General features: G+C 36.1%; 1 protein-coding gene across 1 annotated transcript in view; it reads left to right on the top strand.

Moving 5' to 3' along the window:
* The window catches only part of MAML2 (mastermind like transcriptional coactivator 2), a 361,367-nt gene extending 356,299 nt beyond the window's left edge, over positions 1–5,068 (top strand). The window contains exon 5 of the mRNA XM_027087789.1: positions 1,245–5,068. Within this exon, the coding sequence (XP_026943590.1) occupies positions 1,245–2,266 (1,022 nt within the window). The 3' untranslated portion in view covers positions 2,267–5,068. The remainder of the gene's footprint in view (positions 1–1,244) is intronic.
* The last annotated feature ends 13,218 nt before the right edge of the window (positions 5,069–18,286 follow it).

Genomic DNA, 18,286 nt, shown 5'->3' with positions numbered 1-18,286 from the left:
TCTCTGCTGGGAGAGTACTTTAAAAGAGTATCTTTCTCCAAGTTATATCTTTGCCTCAATCTCTCATTCACTCGTTCATTCATTCAATAAATATCAATTGAATACCTACTTTGCACCATCCACTGAACTTGGAGAATATGACAGTGAACAAAACAGGCAAAAATTCTTTCTCTCATGGAACTTATCATCCAGCAGGCACTTTTATTTATCTTTCTGGCATTCCATTTCTGCCTCTCAAGATGTCTTGCCATGATGATTTTAACCTCCTCAAGCCAGGAAGATTTCAATGTGTCAGTTAATCACTATCCAATAGGTGGAACCTCATTCAGCAGACTGTGATTGAGTGGTCCCACATTCAATCACTTATTTACAGGTATCAACATAACTAGCTGGCACTTTGAGGCTCCATGTATTTCCCAATACAGAAGCTAAATGCTAAATGAAAACTTGAAAGAGCAAATGTAGCTTGAGAGAGGAGGCTGGAATATCAGGGAAAGCTTGATGAAGGAACTTGGACCTTGGCCTGAGCCTTTGAAGAAAAGATAGGGCTTGGTGAGGTAAGAAGCGCATCATATGAGAAGGAAATGGCTGAGTCAAAGTAGTTCATGATGTGTGGATAACAGTGCGATAATAACTAATCCTCCTAGAGCAGAGTGCTTTCTGTATGGAAATCATCACTGGAGCACGGATTACATTGAATTCCAGATGTTTGAAGAGATGGGAATTTACCTGTCTTATGAAAGCTTCTTGAGTGGGGATGCAGATGAAAATTGGACATGATTTTCAAGGCCATAGATTTGGACCGTTAATCTAGTAGCCATGTATAGGGTGCATCCACATGTTCTAATTTGGACCCAGGGGTGACCAGTAGCATGGACTTCATGACAGCTGGATAATCAAAGTTGTAGTCTTTGGTCTTGAAACAGAGTAAAGCTAATTCAAAATGGAAGATTGACTATCACTTCCCCTCAATGATTCCAGAAGAATAAAGCCTAAAAAATAGAACCATTCTATTTCAGTCTTCCTTCTATAATGTGTAAACTCTTGACCAAGGGGTAACTTAGGGTGATACTTCCCCCCAAAAGCTGTCTTATTCCTTTTATATAATATGCTATGATGATTATTTCTCTTTATTTGTTCTTACACACAAAGGCAGTCTCAGAGCTGACAAGCTATCGTAAATCGCTATAAGAGAAGAGATAACCTACTGTTATGAACTAATATAATTATCTTCTTTTTCTCAGGTGGTTCATCAACAGTGAGTTTAAACTCTAACCAGGCTTTGGCAAACCCAGTTTCAACACACACCATTTTAACTCCAAATTCCAGCCTCATGTCTACTTCTCATGGGACAAGAATGCCATCCTTATCCACAGCAGTTCAGAACATAGGGATGTATGGGAATCTGCCTTGCAATCAACCTGGAACATACAGCGTCACTTCAGGAATGAATCAGTTGACCCAACACAGAAACCCAAACCAATTGATAGCAAATCAAAACAACCCTCTGATGCCCCGGCCACCCACTTTAGGACCCAGTAATAATAATAATAATGTGGCCACTTTTGGAGCTGGATCTGTTGGCAATTCGCAACAATTAAGACCAAACTTAACCCATAGTATGGCAAGCATGCCAGCACAGAGAACGTCGAATGTAATGATCACATCCAACGCAGCAACGGCACCAAACTGGGCCTCTCAAGAAGCAACAACCAAACAGCAGGAAGCGCTGAAATCTACAGGAGTCCGCTTCCCCCCAGGCACACCTACAGCCTATACTCCAAACCAGTCATTGCAACAGGCGGTAGGTAGCCAGCAATTTTCCCAGAGAGCAGTGGCTCCCCCTAATCAGTTAACACCAGCAGTGCAAATTAGACCCATGAACCAAATGAGCCAGACGTTAAATGGACAAAACATGGGTCCACTCAGAAGTCTGAATCTCAGACCCAATCAGCTAAGCACACAGATTTTGCCTAATTTGAGCCAGTCAGGAACAGGGTTGAGTCAGTCGAGGACAAGCATAAGCCAGCCATCATCCCTGACAGCCGGCAGTTTTCCTTCACCCAACCAAAGTTCCAGGGCTTTTCAAGGAACCGACCATGGTAATGACTTAGCTTTTGACTTTCTCAACCAACAGACTGATAACATGGGCCCTGCCCTAAACAGTGATGCTGATTTCATTGATTCTTTATTGAAGACAGAGCCTGGTAATGATGACTGGATGAAAGACATCAACCTTGATGAAATCTTGGGGAACAACTCCTAAAGAAGAAAAGGGAGACAATTCACAAACTCCAAGCACTAAAAGGCAGTATTTTACAAGGACTCTGTAAAGGCCAAACTGTTGACTTTTAGTTGGACTCTATGAAGATACCTTGGCTTAAAAATGGAAAGCAGAAAGTAACTGTAGCGGTGAACATTTTGGTCCAAATGCTTGTTTTAAATCTCAAACCTGGAAGTAAAACATTGGGATCACTTTTTCCCCGTCTACACCCCAGGACACAGTATCCAGTTTATCCAAACAGAACTGTGATGTTGATGTGTAATTAGTTGTGTAAAATAGGCTTCCCAAGCTCCTTTTCTCCCTGAAAGAAAACTAATAGAACTTCTGGCTTGTTTAAACCCCACGTCATGCGGAGGTACTAGTTCCAAGCAACAAGCAACAAATTCCTTAATTTTCTCTAACACATATGAAGTGTGGTTTAATCCCTCCACTTTGTCTTTTCATTTAGGTTTCCTAAAACTTCCAGGGTAGATTGAAATGTTACAGATTTGTTTGGAGTAACCAAACAGTGTCCTAAGTAAACGAAAACTGGAGAACATAGAGAACACCCAGTGGACTATAGAATTTCTTCCCCAGATTCATCCCCTCACTTTTTCAGTTTTCCCACATATCCTATACTTCAAGATGCTGTGTCTAGTGATGAAACAAGAATGCAGAGATGGCCAACTTTTTTCCACAACCAATTTCCAAATCCAGTTTCTGAATCTTAGATTCAGTCGCGACCTATCCTAATCATACTGAAATGTTAGTGCACATGTGTCTGCATCAGATTTCACTACTTAAAAGGGAAAACACCACATTGGGCATTGCTATAAAGGAGATGTATTTGGCCACAAATAACTTGGGGTGTTGCTTACTGTGATGATGACTGCTGGTTAGTCCCCAAGCTGAGTGAAATTGAGCCTGGCCCTCTCTGCTTATTTTGATGACCAGAGACTGATTTGTAAGAAAAGGAAGTTTGGAGACCAAAGCTGACAGTAGAAGGTATCATGTTTTGGTTGAAGATAAGAAGCAAAAGGTCAGGACCAGGGATGGTGGGTACGGGTGTGTACAAATCTATTTCATAGGGTTTGAAGGAAAGCATAATTGAGACAAAAAATAATCTGGCCTTATTTGGACACATTATTTGGGTGAACAGCTAAATAGAATGTGATCTATTAATAGCAGTCTACTCATTCTTCTGTCCCTGATGTGATGAATCATTGCCACGTGCTAGATGGGCCCTTCATATCCAGGTTTTCTCCCTCAGGGCTGAGCACTGTATCAAAGAAAGAGTTCCTATTGAGTTGTGTAACAGATCAGCTGCAAAATGGCAAAGATGTGTGCTGATTTGGGATGTATGCAAAATATCTCTATCATTTTCCTCATTACAGAGGAACACAGGTTACCTTCAGCTATTTTAGTTATACACTCTCGTATTCAATTATCAAGTGATATTTAACTGAAATCATTTAATAACTCTTTAAATACCTTTCTAAACAGAACACATTTTGAAAGTTCTGCAAAGCCCTCTTGCAATCTTTAAAATGTCTAGAAGCACTCTCTTTTACACAATACCAACATCACTGGCCCGGAATCTTTTCTGTGCTAGGTTGTAAATATAAATAAATTACTTGTTTTGTAAACTTTTGTAAAGAATATTTTGGTAGAAATACTTAAAGCATATTCTTTGGGTTATATTTATACATATGTGAAATAAATATACTATCAAAAGGTTATATTTTATACAAAAAGTAAATTGTTACCTTTTGTATGCTAATATACAAAGTTTTGTATCATATGATGGTTTATTTTTAGCTCTTACACTTCAACCCTAGGTGGTCAAGTGGGAACTTTTGAAAACTATCAAGAGGCTTGTTAGACAAATTTATATTCTGAAACCTCAATAAGAAAGCATTCCAGGTTTCAACTTTCCTTTTTTTTTTTTTCCTGCTCCCAAATTCTTTTTTAAACCCATAGTTGTGTCTTGTTTGATTATTCTGCTGTGCACATTGTATTGGTCCTTGTTGCATGTGGTCTACTGTGTGTTTTCCCATTTTATAAAACAGTGTTTCTCCATGCAAAAAAGTAAGGAAAAAGTTATGTACATATAAACACTTTTATTTTATGGCTCCTCCATGTTACTGTATATATCTGCCAGCACATCCCAGTTACACTCCTGTGATTCAGCTTATTTTTACCCTAACATAAATAGTATGTTTTGTAGTAGCTATCAAATTTAAGAGATAAAGCAATCAAAATGTTTGGATTTTCTTCTATCTTAATGTGAATTTCATAATTAATGTCTATTTATTCAGCTATTCATTAAAATACAGGATTCTTTGGAAAAAATGGTGTAGTCTATAGTTTCTGTTTGTTGGCAGCCTATTACCAAAGATGATGTAATTTTCCTGAAAGCTGAGATAATGACGATTTGATAGACATATGCAACCAAAACTTAAGGATTTACAACTTAAAAGCTATGGAATACAATCTCCCTTTTACAGAAATACCAGACTACTTAACTGTTGGCATTGTTTATCATTCTGACACATTATACACGAGATAGAAGTAATTTTCTTTTTTTTTTTTTAATTCAAAGACTAGAAAGTCATTTAAGCAAATAATTCATTCTTGGCTTTGTGTTAAGCCCAATGAAGACAAATAACTCTGCTCTAAGTGAATGCACTAATATTACTTGCGTTACTGTAACTGTACCCATAACTGTAAAGATTTCAACTTGTAAGACAAGTATTTTGTATCGCGTGTAATTTCATGTGTTAAAAAAATAGTTTAAAAAATTCAGAAGTGGTTCTCTTGTATGAAATCATGCTTTCAGTCACCAACAATATTGTTGCTCTATCACAGAAAGTTCTGATGGGCAAATTTATTCTCTGGGAAGCTTCTAATACTAGTGAAATGCTGATGTGACTCATTTCAATATTCTTTACTTCGCTTAGAAAGTTTGTATTAAGGTCCCATATGCACAGCAACTACTAAATACTGGAGAAACACAGCCTAATTCTCAGGCACGGCGGACCTTTGCCTGGCCTGCTGTGTGGCATTTGGGCAGACCAGGCTGAGTGAACACAGGGCCAGGTAAACACAGCCTCACTGAGCATATTTACACAGTCCTTCTTGGGAGTCAAGGAGGTTGAGAGAAAGATGGGCCTTTGTAGGAGGCAAGGGAAACCATTCTATCAAATTTTCTTGCTCCATTGTTGAAATATGTTGCTGGGGTTCCATTGTCCCTTCCCCCTCTGCCAAAAGAGATGGGTGACATTATCCTTTTTATTAGCATTATTAATGGAGCAATAATAAAATTTATATTTTATGTAGTGCCTGATCAATGACTCTGGAAGGTTGTAAACAAAATCAACATCAATAAAAATAAATAAAAGGCATACAAATTAAGAGAAAGAAATATGTAATTCTAAAATTATCCAGTCAATCCTAGTATGTACCCATGGTAGGATCCTTGAGAGTAAATGAGAGGGTAGACGTGAGCGCAAATGAGAGAAAGGCTCAGCTTCTTCCTCCTCTGTGTTTGCAAAGGCAGTACAAATTCTTAAACATTATATCTGCTATTTCCATTTTATATCTCTGTGACTGTATTTCCTCACTCAAAAATGAGGGCTTGGGGTTGAGATAGCTTTACATTTCTTCCCAACTCTAAAACTCTGTGATTGATTATTTTTCCAAAAAATTTTTCCAAAGCTAAGTGGAAAGTTAACCAAAGAGACTCAAAGCATCATTTTTAAAATAGAAATCAGTGTTCAATCAACCTTTTGAAAATTTTCAGATTGCCAGTCAACTTTATTTAGCAAAGCACCCCTCTGCTTGAAAATTAAATCATATGAAAATGAGATTTCATCAAAAGTAAGCCAGAACTAGTCTGTGGACTAATAGAAAGGCAATGTAGATGTAGGTGCCCACTGACTACATACAAGTCCAAGTTCTGAAGATCAAAAGCTGCGATGTGATATTAAATGGGCATCTTCTTGTGAAATCATAGAATTTCATAAAGAAAATATTTGCCTAACAGGGAGAAGAAATCCCATACTTTGAGTAGCATACTCCGTTGGGTATATAATAATGAATTTTCGTGAGTTGTAAATGGCAGTGTAACGTCTTTTAAATACATTTCCTAAATTCCTATAACAGACAAAGTGCAGGTAGTGCCCTACTGTTAACTTCACTGGCAATAAAAACGTTATTAAAACATTACACCATGAGAATTAAGAAACATATTGACCTTAGATTTTTAAAAGTAAATGCTGTTGTCCCTGACCTGTGTGCAGTAATATTAAAAGGGGGCTTTTGTTTGTCTACATAAATAGCATTTTAAGTTTGCTTTTTACCAAACTGAATCATCATTAGCTCCAGGCTTTGCATAAATATATAGAAACTTTTTACAATACTTAGAATTCTTTCAGGAAAAGGGAAGGAGAAAAATGTATAAAAGACTGTAAAACCATTGACGGCTTTCATAGGGTTCTTTCAGCAGAAGGGATAGAAGAAGGAAGAAGGAAGGAAGGAAAGAGACTATACCTCAAATAGGCTTAAAGAAAGGAATCTACTGATGGACATAACTGCAAAGGCCAGGAGCTAGTTCTGGGGTTAGACACAGCTGAATCCAGCAGGTAACAACGTCATCAAGAATTGGTTCTTGGGGCTTCCCTGGTGGCGCAGTGGTTGGGAGTCCACCTGCCGATGCAGGGGACACGGGTTCGTGCCCTGGTCTGGGAGGATCCCGCATGCCGCGGACCGGCTGGGCCCGTGAGCCACGGCCGCTGAGCCTGCGCATCCGGAGCCTGTGCTCCGCAACAGGAGAGGCCACAACAGTGAGAGGCCCGCGTACCGCAAAAAAAAAAAAAAAGAATTGGTTCTTTTCTGTCCCTCACCTTTGCTTTCCTGAGTCTTGGCTCCATTCTCAGCCAGGCCCCTCTCTCATGGTGTCAAGATGGCTGCTAGAAGCTCCAGACTTATATCTTCATAACTCCACATCCAGCTTGAACCAACTTTACATCTCACAGGCTTTGATTAGGGCATGTGCCCATCCCTGGACAATCACTTTGGCCAAGGAGTTGCAGTCTGATTGGCCAGTCCTGGGTCAAGTGCCTATCCCTGGAGGCAGAGGGAGTATTAATACAATCAAACTATATGGAGTTAGAGTGGGAAAGAGAAGGGAGGGAAGGAGGGAGTCTACTTCCTCATTCTTGACTTCTTGTGGTAACAAGGTAATTAACTTCAGCTCATGTCTATGTTCTAAGCTGGAAAAATAGATAGGAAAAATTATGAAGAGCAAAAAATGTTGCTTATAGAAATCTTTACCTTTCCATTTGGGAAAGGTCACCCCTACTCAGAGATTTTACCATACCTCATTAGCCACGACTGTGTCTATGGCCTTTCAGATCTTCAAGAGAGGCTAGGTGTTAAGTATTTAGAGTTGTAGCCCCTGTAGTAGAGGATGGCAAGGGAACAGGTGGTTGGAAATGATGTAAATATAAAGACATGCATGGGAATGATAAACATAAATTCAAGATGTTAATTATCTTTGAGGGATTATAGAGAAGTGTGATTGAGAGGGTGTATACAAAGGATTCAAATTATGTTATTCTCCAAGCTGAATGAAGACTACATAGCTGTTATTTTTTAATGCCTTTTTATATATCTGAAATAGATTATTAGAAATCAAATGAAAGCTAAGTTAAATTATTTGGGGTTTTTACTAAAGGCATTCTGCTGTGAATAAATGAATGAATAAATAGTGATTGATTTAGAATTATGGTGGTATGCAGATGAGATACACTGCAAGGTACACTGAAAGGCCCTCCTGACTAAAATAACTAAAATACTAAATTTTAACATAAAAGGAAGATTCCAAACTTACTAAAAAGCTACAAAAATAAAAGCCATGTGCTACTAGCATAAGTATAGACATAAAGTTCCATGTTGTAGAATTGAGGGTATAAAAATAAACACTCACATTTATAGTCAAATGATACTTGAGAATGCCAAGACAATTCAAGGGGAGAGAACAGTCTTTTCAAAAATAGTGCTAGGACAATTGGACATCCACATGCAAAAAAAATGGTATTTTGACTCCTACCTCACACCATAAACAAAAGTGAACTCAAAATGGTTCACGAGACCTAAAGTAAAACTAAAAATATAAAGCTCTTAGAAAAAAAAAGATGTAAATCTTCATGATCTTGGATTAGGCAAGATAGTTTCTTAGATTTGACACCAAAAACATAAGCAACAACGACAACAAAAATAGATGAATTGGACTTCATCAAAATCGAAAACTTGTGTGATCCAAGACCACTATCAACAAAATGAAAAGATAGCTGTATTAGTCAGATATCTCCAGAGAAAAAGAATCACAGAAATACTAGGATAAATATACCTACACATACATATATAATATGTATATTAAAAAACCACTGAATTGGACACATTAAAGGGATAAATTTTATGGTCTGTGATTTATATCACAATCAAACTATTTTAAAAAGAAAAAGTAAATAAAGGGGCATTTAAAAAATAGATCAGTGCATTACCACCAAACCAATATGCCATGCTCAGAAATAAAGTAAAACCAGGAATCCTCAGACATAAGCAAATGTCAATATCAGCTTTGGCCCTGACAGCTTCTGGAGACCTTGAACTTGCATTTTGGCAACTTCACAGGGTGTGGGGGACAGGATACACAGGCCAGGGCACTTTCAAGGTGAGGAGTCCAATTAAAAGATCCCCTGCAAAAAGCTGGTAATCCAAAGGAATATAACCACAGAGTAAGGGTAAAACTGAAATAAACCCTGCTGTGTCACAAAGGGGAAAAATTCTTCCCTGGAAACATATAACCAAAGTCAGCATTCATATGAGTTTGAGTTTGTATTCATAAAAGTTTACACATTAAAAAAAAAAAAAAAACAACCTGAGTGCAGAATTTTATTTGAATTGTCCCCAGGTTGGGTACACCCTCAGGAAACAGACAGAAAAAAAATGCAATTCCTCTTAGGAGCTTTCAAAAAATCTCCACAAAATTTCAAAGAAAACTAGCATCAGATCCATCATCAAAAATCACAAAACACACAAGTAAACAAAGTGTCATGAGTGAGAACCAGCATAAACAGCAGACAGCAGAAGAAGACATAGATGTTGAAAATAACAGATACAAAAAATACCTAAATTTAATACACTTAAATGAAATACATAGAAAGAAGTAGAAGCTTGGAAATATCAGCACAAATTGAATATTGTCCTGAGTAAAAGCTTAGGTGTGCATAGAATATTCATAAATTTGATAACATTATATGCCATAAAATAGCCTTGTTAAATTTCAAAACATCAGTATTATACTGACCACATTCACCATCCCCAATTCACTTAAGTTAGAAATGAACTTTAAAAGATAATGGGAAAACTCCATTCACTTGGACATTAAAAAAAAAGAAAATCTAAACAACTCATGGATCAATGAAAAAAATGTAAAATAGATAGCTAGTGGGAAGCAGCCACATAACACAGGGAGATCAGCTCAGTGCTTTGTGACCACCTAGAGGGGTGGGATAGGGAGGGTGGGAGGGAGAAGCAAGAGGGAGGAGATTTGGGGATATATGTATATGTATAGCTGATTCACTTTGTTATGAAGCAGAAACTAACACACCATTATAAAGCAATTATACTGCAATAAAGATGTTAAAAAAGCTGTAATAAAATATAGAAAATGTTTGTAATTAAACAAAAATAGAAAACTTATGTTGGTTAAGCAGTTCTTGGAGAGAAATTTATTCTCTTAATTGCCTTTCATTAGAAAAAAGGCTCAGAATGAATTTTAAAAATCCAACTTGAAAAGTTAGAAAAAGAGTGTAGGATAAATCTAAAGGAAGTGTGAGTAAATAATAAAAATAGAAAAAATTTAATTAATAAAAATAAAAGCAAAAACAAACATGCAATTGAGAGAACTGACAAAAGTTGACTCTTTAAAGATATCAATTAGCTGACTACTGGAGAGACTCATCAAAGGAAAAAGAGAGAAAAAAATTATTAGGAATTAAAAAGAAATATAATATTCACTATTGTGAATCAATTTATGGCAATAAATTTGAAAATTTAGAGGTAATGAATGAATTACCACAAAATATAACTCTTCAGAACTGATTTAAGAAAAAAATGGAGAACCTGGATAACAGGCAGCTGGGATACATGTTCAAAATCTTACTATAAGGAAAACAGCAGGACAAAGCAGCTTAGCAGAAAGATTTTACTAAATAGTCAAAGAATAGCTAAGTTCATTTTTACGTGAATTTTTCCAGAGAAGTGAAAAACAAATGACACTTTCCAACTCACTTTTCGAAGCTGGAATAACCTTGATGCCAAAACAAGACATGGATGGAAGGCACATGAGAGGAAAATAACAGACTGGCTACACCCGTGAACATAGTTTTGAAAATCCCTAAACCAAATTTTAGCCAACACAACCCAGTAGTATATAAAAAACATAGTAAATTATGACTGAGTTGGGTCTCTCCCAGGAATACAAGTTCGGTTTAATATTTTAAAAACTGATAGGAACAAGACAAAGTTGCCAACTATCATCACTCCCACTCAGTCTACTCAGAGCAATGAAACAAGAAAAAGAAATAAAACACCTAAAAATTGCATAGGAAGGACCAAAACAAACATTATTTGGATAACCACAAATAGATATGATTACCTATTTAGAAAACCCCCAAAGAATCCAACAAGTTTCCTCGATACAATTGATGCATAGAAGCAATCTGTTTACACTACCAACCATTAAAAAGTATAACTGGAAAAAACTTATCATTCACGACAATATCCAAAACAAAAATTTAGGGTATATAAATAAAGCCCTATATTAATAAAATTATTAAATTCTAATGAAAAACATTTTGAAAGACCTGATAAATAGAAAATCATACCATGCTCTTGGACAGGAAGAATCTATATTTTAATATCTTCAACTTTATCCATTGCAGAAGGATTTGTGAGGATACCTCTTGGTGCTTCCATACTCAATGATAATAGCACATAGGCAGTTTCCACAATCTAGTCTTTAAAAAGTCAAGGTAACCAAAGATTCAGTTCCCTCAAGGATGAAGCACTGGGTCATCCCACCAAGGCAAGCTCCAAGAGAATATCTGACCAAGAGAAATCTATAATGTGTGGTAAAGGGGTTGACGAATATTAATGATAGCCTTAGGATCAACTACAGCCTTTGGGACTGTAATTTGTCTCATTAATTCATCTGTTGTTAAGCCCTTTTTTGTTTTTCCCTTTTTCAGGGAACTGCATCTTGAACCTTGAATAATCGGTGACAGGATAGAGTGAACATAGTGTGGGACTTTGAGCGGATCTGAGTGGTACAAGGGATGTTCTGTAGCAGATCCAAAAAGGGCTTCACCACATTCTCTCAACCAATCCTGGACAGCTGCTGTGCAAGATGATTGCTTCCTGTGTATCTCTGCCTTGGGGTGTCCTCAGCATACTCAACCCACACATGGGACAAGCCATAAGTGACAGGGAGTTAAAGCCCCAGGGTGATCTTCAACCAATTTAGGACAGGAATTGGCAGACAAGTATTCTAAGTTCCACCTCCCTTAGTGGATAAATCTAATGTGTGTTTCGTATTCTTTCAGAGCTGCCAGGTGGAATAAGCCCATAGTGATAACCTGCTCATGAACTCTCACTTTATCTGCTTTTCTTCTTTCTGAGGCTCTTACTTCCTCACATCTTTACAATGCTTCCCAGAATCGCTTCCCAGAAAAGCTGCTTATATCCAAATCTTTGTCTTAGGATCTACTTTGGGGGGAATTAAACTAAAAACCCAAATTGTCCATCACCAGTAGAATGGGTAAATTGAGGTGTTGTCCTGAAATAGAATGCTATGCTGCAGAAGGGAATTAGCTAAACACATCACCATAATGTTGAGGGGAAGAAGTAAGTCACAAAAATACAGCTCTATTCTGTTTAGTATTTAAAAGGCAAACGAAAGATATAATTTAAAGATGCATACAGGACAGCGAAATTGAAAAGAAAAGCAAGAGAATGATTATCATAAAAGTCAGTCTAATAGTTGCCTCTGGGGTGTGTAACAGAAAGGGCTTTTAAGGTACTGGCAATATTCTATTTCTTAACCTGGTTGTGTGTACGCCAGTCATTGTGATATTATTATTCTTTAAATTATACATGTGTATTTTATTTACACTTTGATATGTTTCATGATAAACAATTTTTAAGTGCTGCCAAATTAAGTATGTGAGAGACAGAGGATTGCAATCAATCAAACAATCCGTCACTAAGTACAAGGGTTTTGCACTCAGATTGCTTTGCAAGTGTTTTGTTTTCATTCCATTTTAATGAAATCAGAGCTTGAAATCATACAAGATGCATTATGTATGTGATTCATGCAAGAAAGACTTCAGAGCCTCCCATTTGCAAAACCATACCAAAAAGAAAGGCCTTGGTCCTAACATCAAAAGATTTATGTACGAAGGCACTTTATAAGCTATATATTTAAATGTTTAAGATTTACATTTTAAGTTAAAACATTTATGTATATTTGTATGTATATAGTATATGTATACATATATATAATTCTCTCTTTAATCCAATTTTATTTTCTTTTTTAAATTAACTGACAAACAACCAGTTCTGTTCAAATCACGTAAGAAGACATCTACTCTATTAAACATTAAGGAAATGAGCTAAAATTTTTAATTTGTGTAAGGCTTTGTTTGAGAACTAATGCGAGGTGAGGATAGAATGGCACAGAGGTTATGTATGTTTGAAAACTAAGCTTGATCCTTAACATTTATTCCTGAGAAAATGTAAGACTTAAATATTAAGGAAGATTATCTCCAATATGAATGGATACAACATAAATAATCTTCAAAGTAGTTTTTACTCATTATTCATTCATATACTAACTTGAAAGCAACATGTCACTTTTCAAAGCACTGAAGAAAAAGTTAAACATATAAAAAGATAGTTAGGTATATAAACCTCATTTATATATGTGTCTCCATTTGTATAATTCTGCCTTTCAACACTTACTGGAAAAATAGAAGATTATTCTACATCTGGTCTTTTGGTCAAAGTTGGCGGGGAATTTTGTTAATCTTTGGAGTGATCAGAAGGTTTGAAGGATGTCTTAATCCTGCTCCGAGTGTGTCAAAGTAGATAGATGTCTTTGTTCATTTCATAAAACCAAATAAGAGTGGTGGTGTGCGGATTAGAATTTGACAATTCAATCCAGATGACTACTTTATTATGGAAAAATATTCCACATCCCTTATCTATTCCAGAGAGTATATCATAGAGAAGGCACTATAGCTACACTATGATACAGTTGCAAATATTAAAATGAAGGGTTATAAGAAGAAAACACAGCTGTTAAAGGGCAGTGACTGAGTGAATTCATTTAGTGTTACATATCTATGATGATGTTGGTTATTCAAGATTTTTTCCAAAACTCATTTCAAAGGCTCTCACTTTAGCATTTCAAAGGTAGTGGATAATATTTGGGGGAAAAAAGTATCACTTCTTTTAGATGCAATAATAATAGAATTTGAAAGCTAAATATGCAAAGGCTTTATAAAATGATGTGTATTGGGGAGTTCTGAATGTCCATTGTGCGCACAGATGTCTCAGTTAGAAAATGAAATATTGGCATGTTTCATAGTTTTTCTTTCTTGAAGTCATTTGCACTTGTGCAATGACATGAGCTCTCTTTATGACACAGAGAGAAAAGCTGATCATCTCAAAAGAATGGGTAAAAATTTGGCTCTCCAAATTTAACTGACCCTGGATGTGAGTTATTAAACAAATAAAACACTGCATATGTGTGTTTATTTGCTTTTATTTTAAAAATTCAAAACATGTCAAGGCATATTTCACCTCAGAAAAATATGTTCAAACTATTTTACGTTTTAAAGTTAAAACATGTAGTGCTCCATTCAGAAAGTCCAGATTTTTTTAAAGTTCATTTAACTCTACCATTTTTCCAAATATCTGATGCTTATTGTCCCATTGCAATATAAAGTCGGAAACCATGGATACTTCCTCTTAGTCCTTTAAAAGCACAATTGGATTCAAAGATTGTAGAGCCTTTGTTAGAGAGCTAGATTTCCCATCTCTGTGTATAGTTCTTTTTCTTGAAACTGTACATCCCAAAGTATATTTCATGAATTACTAGTTTGGGGCTTTGCAACACACAAAGGGTTTCCATTGTCAAATTAGGTTGGAAAGTAGTAGAATGCATTCTTAGTTCTATACAAGAGATGCTAGTCTTTTGAAATTTTTCTCTAGCAAACAAAACTGTTTAACTTATTTTTAAAACTGGAATTTCCTAAAAATTTGTTTGTGCTCTTTCACATAACCCCAGTTGATATCCTAGGGTATGGTTAGGCAAATGCTGTCCTACATAGCTTAAACACAGTGTATTCTGGCTGGCCTTTAAAAGAATATTCATTTCTACAAAATGTAAACATTGATATATTTGTATTTGCAATAAAAAAATACTTTGTACATGATAGTTAATAAACGTCTAACATTTTACTGACTTCTCAAGATCAGCACCAGTCTTTCCAGAGATCGTATTTGTTTGTTTACTTTGTGTCACTAAAGTGATACAGAGACTAAAGAAGTTTCAGGAGCACCTGCCTCATATAATATGGGATCCTTTTCAGATAATGGTGATAATAAAATCAAAAGTTTTCAAATGAGAGAGCCAGAATAAGGGAAAGCACCTGACTTTTGATATTATGGAAGAAAGAATTTGGAGGAGCATGAATCAAGAGCTGTAGTTTAAAAGGCTGCATATGAAGCTTAAGGCATAAGGCAGAATCGCGGAATATTGGTCTGTGTTCTGAGAACATTAGCTTAAGGAATCTTTGAGGAAAACTTGAGAAGACAAAAGTAGGTGAGATTTTCTAGACATTATATCTACTTTCACTTGAGACCCCCTATTAGCTTTTTAACTGTTAGTGCTAATTTATTATTCCCTTTTAACTTACATGGTTTTTATTTTTTTATCAGCTCTACCTAAAATCACACATTAGTGGTACGTTCATACCATTTCAGCTTGTTTTATTATTTTAATTATTTCATCTGTTAGTCCTCTGGTTGTGATTATTTTGCTGGATGTAGCAATAATTCTTCATCCTTCTTAGTTCTTTTCATTTTCTATATTCCATTTTCTCTTCTACGATATTATTCTTAGTCTCTTTACATTTTTCTTTTATGTTGCTTAATTACTGTTTTAAAAATTATTTTAAAATATATTGAGTGTATTACATTTTATTTCTTATTCCTTTCTGCTCTTGAAACTTAATAAATGCCAAGCAGCTAATGTAAGGGAAGAATCTGTAAGGACTGTCCACACCCTGACTAATGGAAGCTAGATGGGTGTTTTCTCTAGTCCAGTCTGCCTAGTCCATCCAACTTTCCTTAGAACACTCCAATTCCCACCCTATTTCCTCTAGTGTTGAATTCCTTGAATCTACAAACTAGATAATAATATTTACCTATAGAAAATCCATTTGAGCAGTGAAAAAAGTGCCGATTTTTATGGTAAGGTGATACATAACTAAACATTCATTCATCCAATCAATAGATATTTATTCTAGTGAAAGGGAGAGGTGAGAGGGTCTATTTTCAGATCATTCTTCTGCATAATAACAACCACACCTTCAACATCTTACACTTATTAAGCTTCTTCTTTATGCTGAACACTATTGTAAGCATTTAACATGTCCTAATTTAATTTCTAAAAATTCTATGAGGTTTTTATTGTTTCTTTTGTACTAAAGCAGAAATTAAAGTAAAGAGAGAGTAAATAATTTTCTCAGGGTCATACAGCTGGTTAACTCATCAGCAGGATTAATTTCAGCAAGGAAGTAGATGGTTTTAAACCTTCAGTAAATATCTTTAAATTAGGAAGGCACAATATGTCAAAAACTAGACTTTAAAAATACTTTTATCAGTCTGCTTCCAAACATCTAGTTGATTCACCTTGCTATCAAGGCAATGTTAAAAAAGGATTAGGGACTTCCCTGCTGGCACAGTGGTTAAGAATCCGCCTGCTAAAGCAGGGGACGTGGGTTCAATCCCTGGTCTGGGAAGATCCCACATTCTGCAGAGCAACTAAGCCAGTTTGCAACAACTACCGAGCCTGTGCACTACAACTACTGAGTCCGTGTGCCACAACTACTGAAGTCCGTCTAGAGCCTGTGCTCTGCAACAAGAGAAACCACTGCAATGAGAAGCCCGTGCACCGCAACGAAGAGTAGCCCCCGCTCGCCGCAACTAGAGAAGGCCCGCGCAGCAACGAAGACCCAACGCTGCCAAAAATAAATATTTTTTTTTTAAAAACAGGATTATCTAGGTGTAGATTATTCGTCCTGATATGTTTGTGACCCCCAATTTCTAAGTTTTATCCTATCGCATGTGGCCATTATACCAGTCGATCAAGGCATCCAAAACACAGATAACAATCTAGGAAAATAAATAGTCTTTATTTTTAACTGGAGCAGCAGCCTCAGATCACCATCTCATAATCTACGCTATTGGACCAGACTGGAAATATGTCAGTTTTATCTATATCTTTTGCTCTTCTTCATAGGTCTGGAATGGAGCCAACCTAAATAATTCATTCTTTATTCTAGAAATCATTTTGGTTATATATACTTGGCTAGCAAAGATGGGGATGATCAACCTAGAAGATTTCCCCAAATCCAGTTACTCCTCCAGAGTCATGGGGTGGATGCTAAAAAGAGTACTGTGGCCCCAATCCAGTCCCATTTATAATTCCCATATTCTGTACACCGGAATCTCTAACCCCTAGGAAGGGCCCAATTTGTGTTCTTTTGAGGACTCCATGCTTTCCTAAACCCATCTCAGAGCCTTTTATTATTTTAGGGGTGTCACAAGGGTTTGAGGGACAGCTATGAACACATTATTTTGTGTGACCTACAAGTAGTTTTCCTCAATTTCCGTCTCTTCTCATGGGATTACTCAATTGAGGTTTTTAGAATGATAGTGGCTGCAACTTTTGCTGAATTAGGTAAATAAGAAATCAGACACTCATTAACTATGCTACACAACTATTTGAACATCAGAGTACTTTAACAGCAAGGCACTGGCATACTGTTTACTTTGTTGCAATGCCTTTACTGCCTTTCTTCACCTGTCTGACTCACAACTCAATTTCATAAGATCATCATCTCCTCTAGGAAACCTCCCCTAGACCCCAAGTTGAGCTAATTATCCCTATTCAATGCTCCCAAAAGACCTTAAACTTATTTCTGATCATTTTACTTATTTTCATTTAAAAATTATTATCAGTCATGTAAAATAAATTACTGAAGTTATTACAAAAATGCTATTGAGAATCTTATTTTCTACATCACTTTAGATCCTTCACATAAAATTTCAGTGAGATATTTCCTGTATAATTCAGTATTATAAATAGATTTTGTTTCTTCTGAAAAACTCATATGATTCCTCCTTTCTGATAATGAGAATTATATAACAGATTATGTGGAGTTTTTGTGTGGAAAAGGTAAGGCTTTGATAAATATTTAAAAAACAAAATGTAGATGAAGAGGGCAACCATCCAGTGAATTCCTTTGTGTATAGCAAAGATGGATTATTAAGTCAAAATCCTGATTTGTTTCTCTCTTTAGTTCAGGTTCTTTGTTTTTGAAGTCAATTGTGTCAGTTTAGACCTGTTTAAATATTCCTAGTGAATCTGATTTCAGTAAGGGATGGATTTATTAAACCTGAAATTGTATTCCAAGGGCTTAATTAAATAGATTTGGCCTCGTACAACTTCTCCTGAAAGCAACACTTCACGATTAACTTCCTTTCAAGTTGTTTGCACTCATCTCTTTTTGTCCCTCAGTCTCCCTATGCAAGTTTCCTTTTGGCCTGGGAACACATATATGGATTCTCCATATTTCGAAACTGTACCCCTGAAATGCAGGGAGT

Source organism: Aethalodelphis obliquidens, unplaced genomic scaffold (assembly GCF_003676395.1).
Source record: "Aethalodelphis obliquidens isolate GAN/ISIS:26980383/991018 unplaced genomic scaffold, ASM367639v1 scaffold60, whole genome shotgun sequence".
In the NCBI taxonomy this organism is placed as follows: Eukaryota; Metazoa; Chordata; class Mammalia; order Artiodactyla; family Delphinidae; genus Aethalodelphis; species Aethalodelphis obliquidens.
The sequence above is the reverse complement of the archived record's forward strand: the minus strand, read 5'-3'. Positions and strand labels throughout refer to the sequence as shown.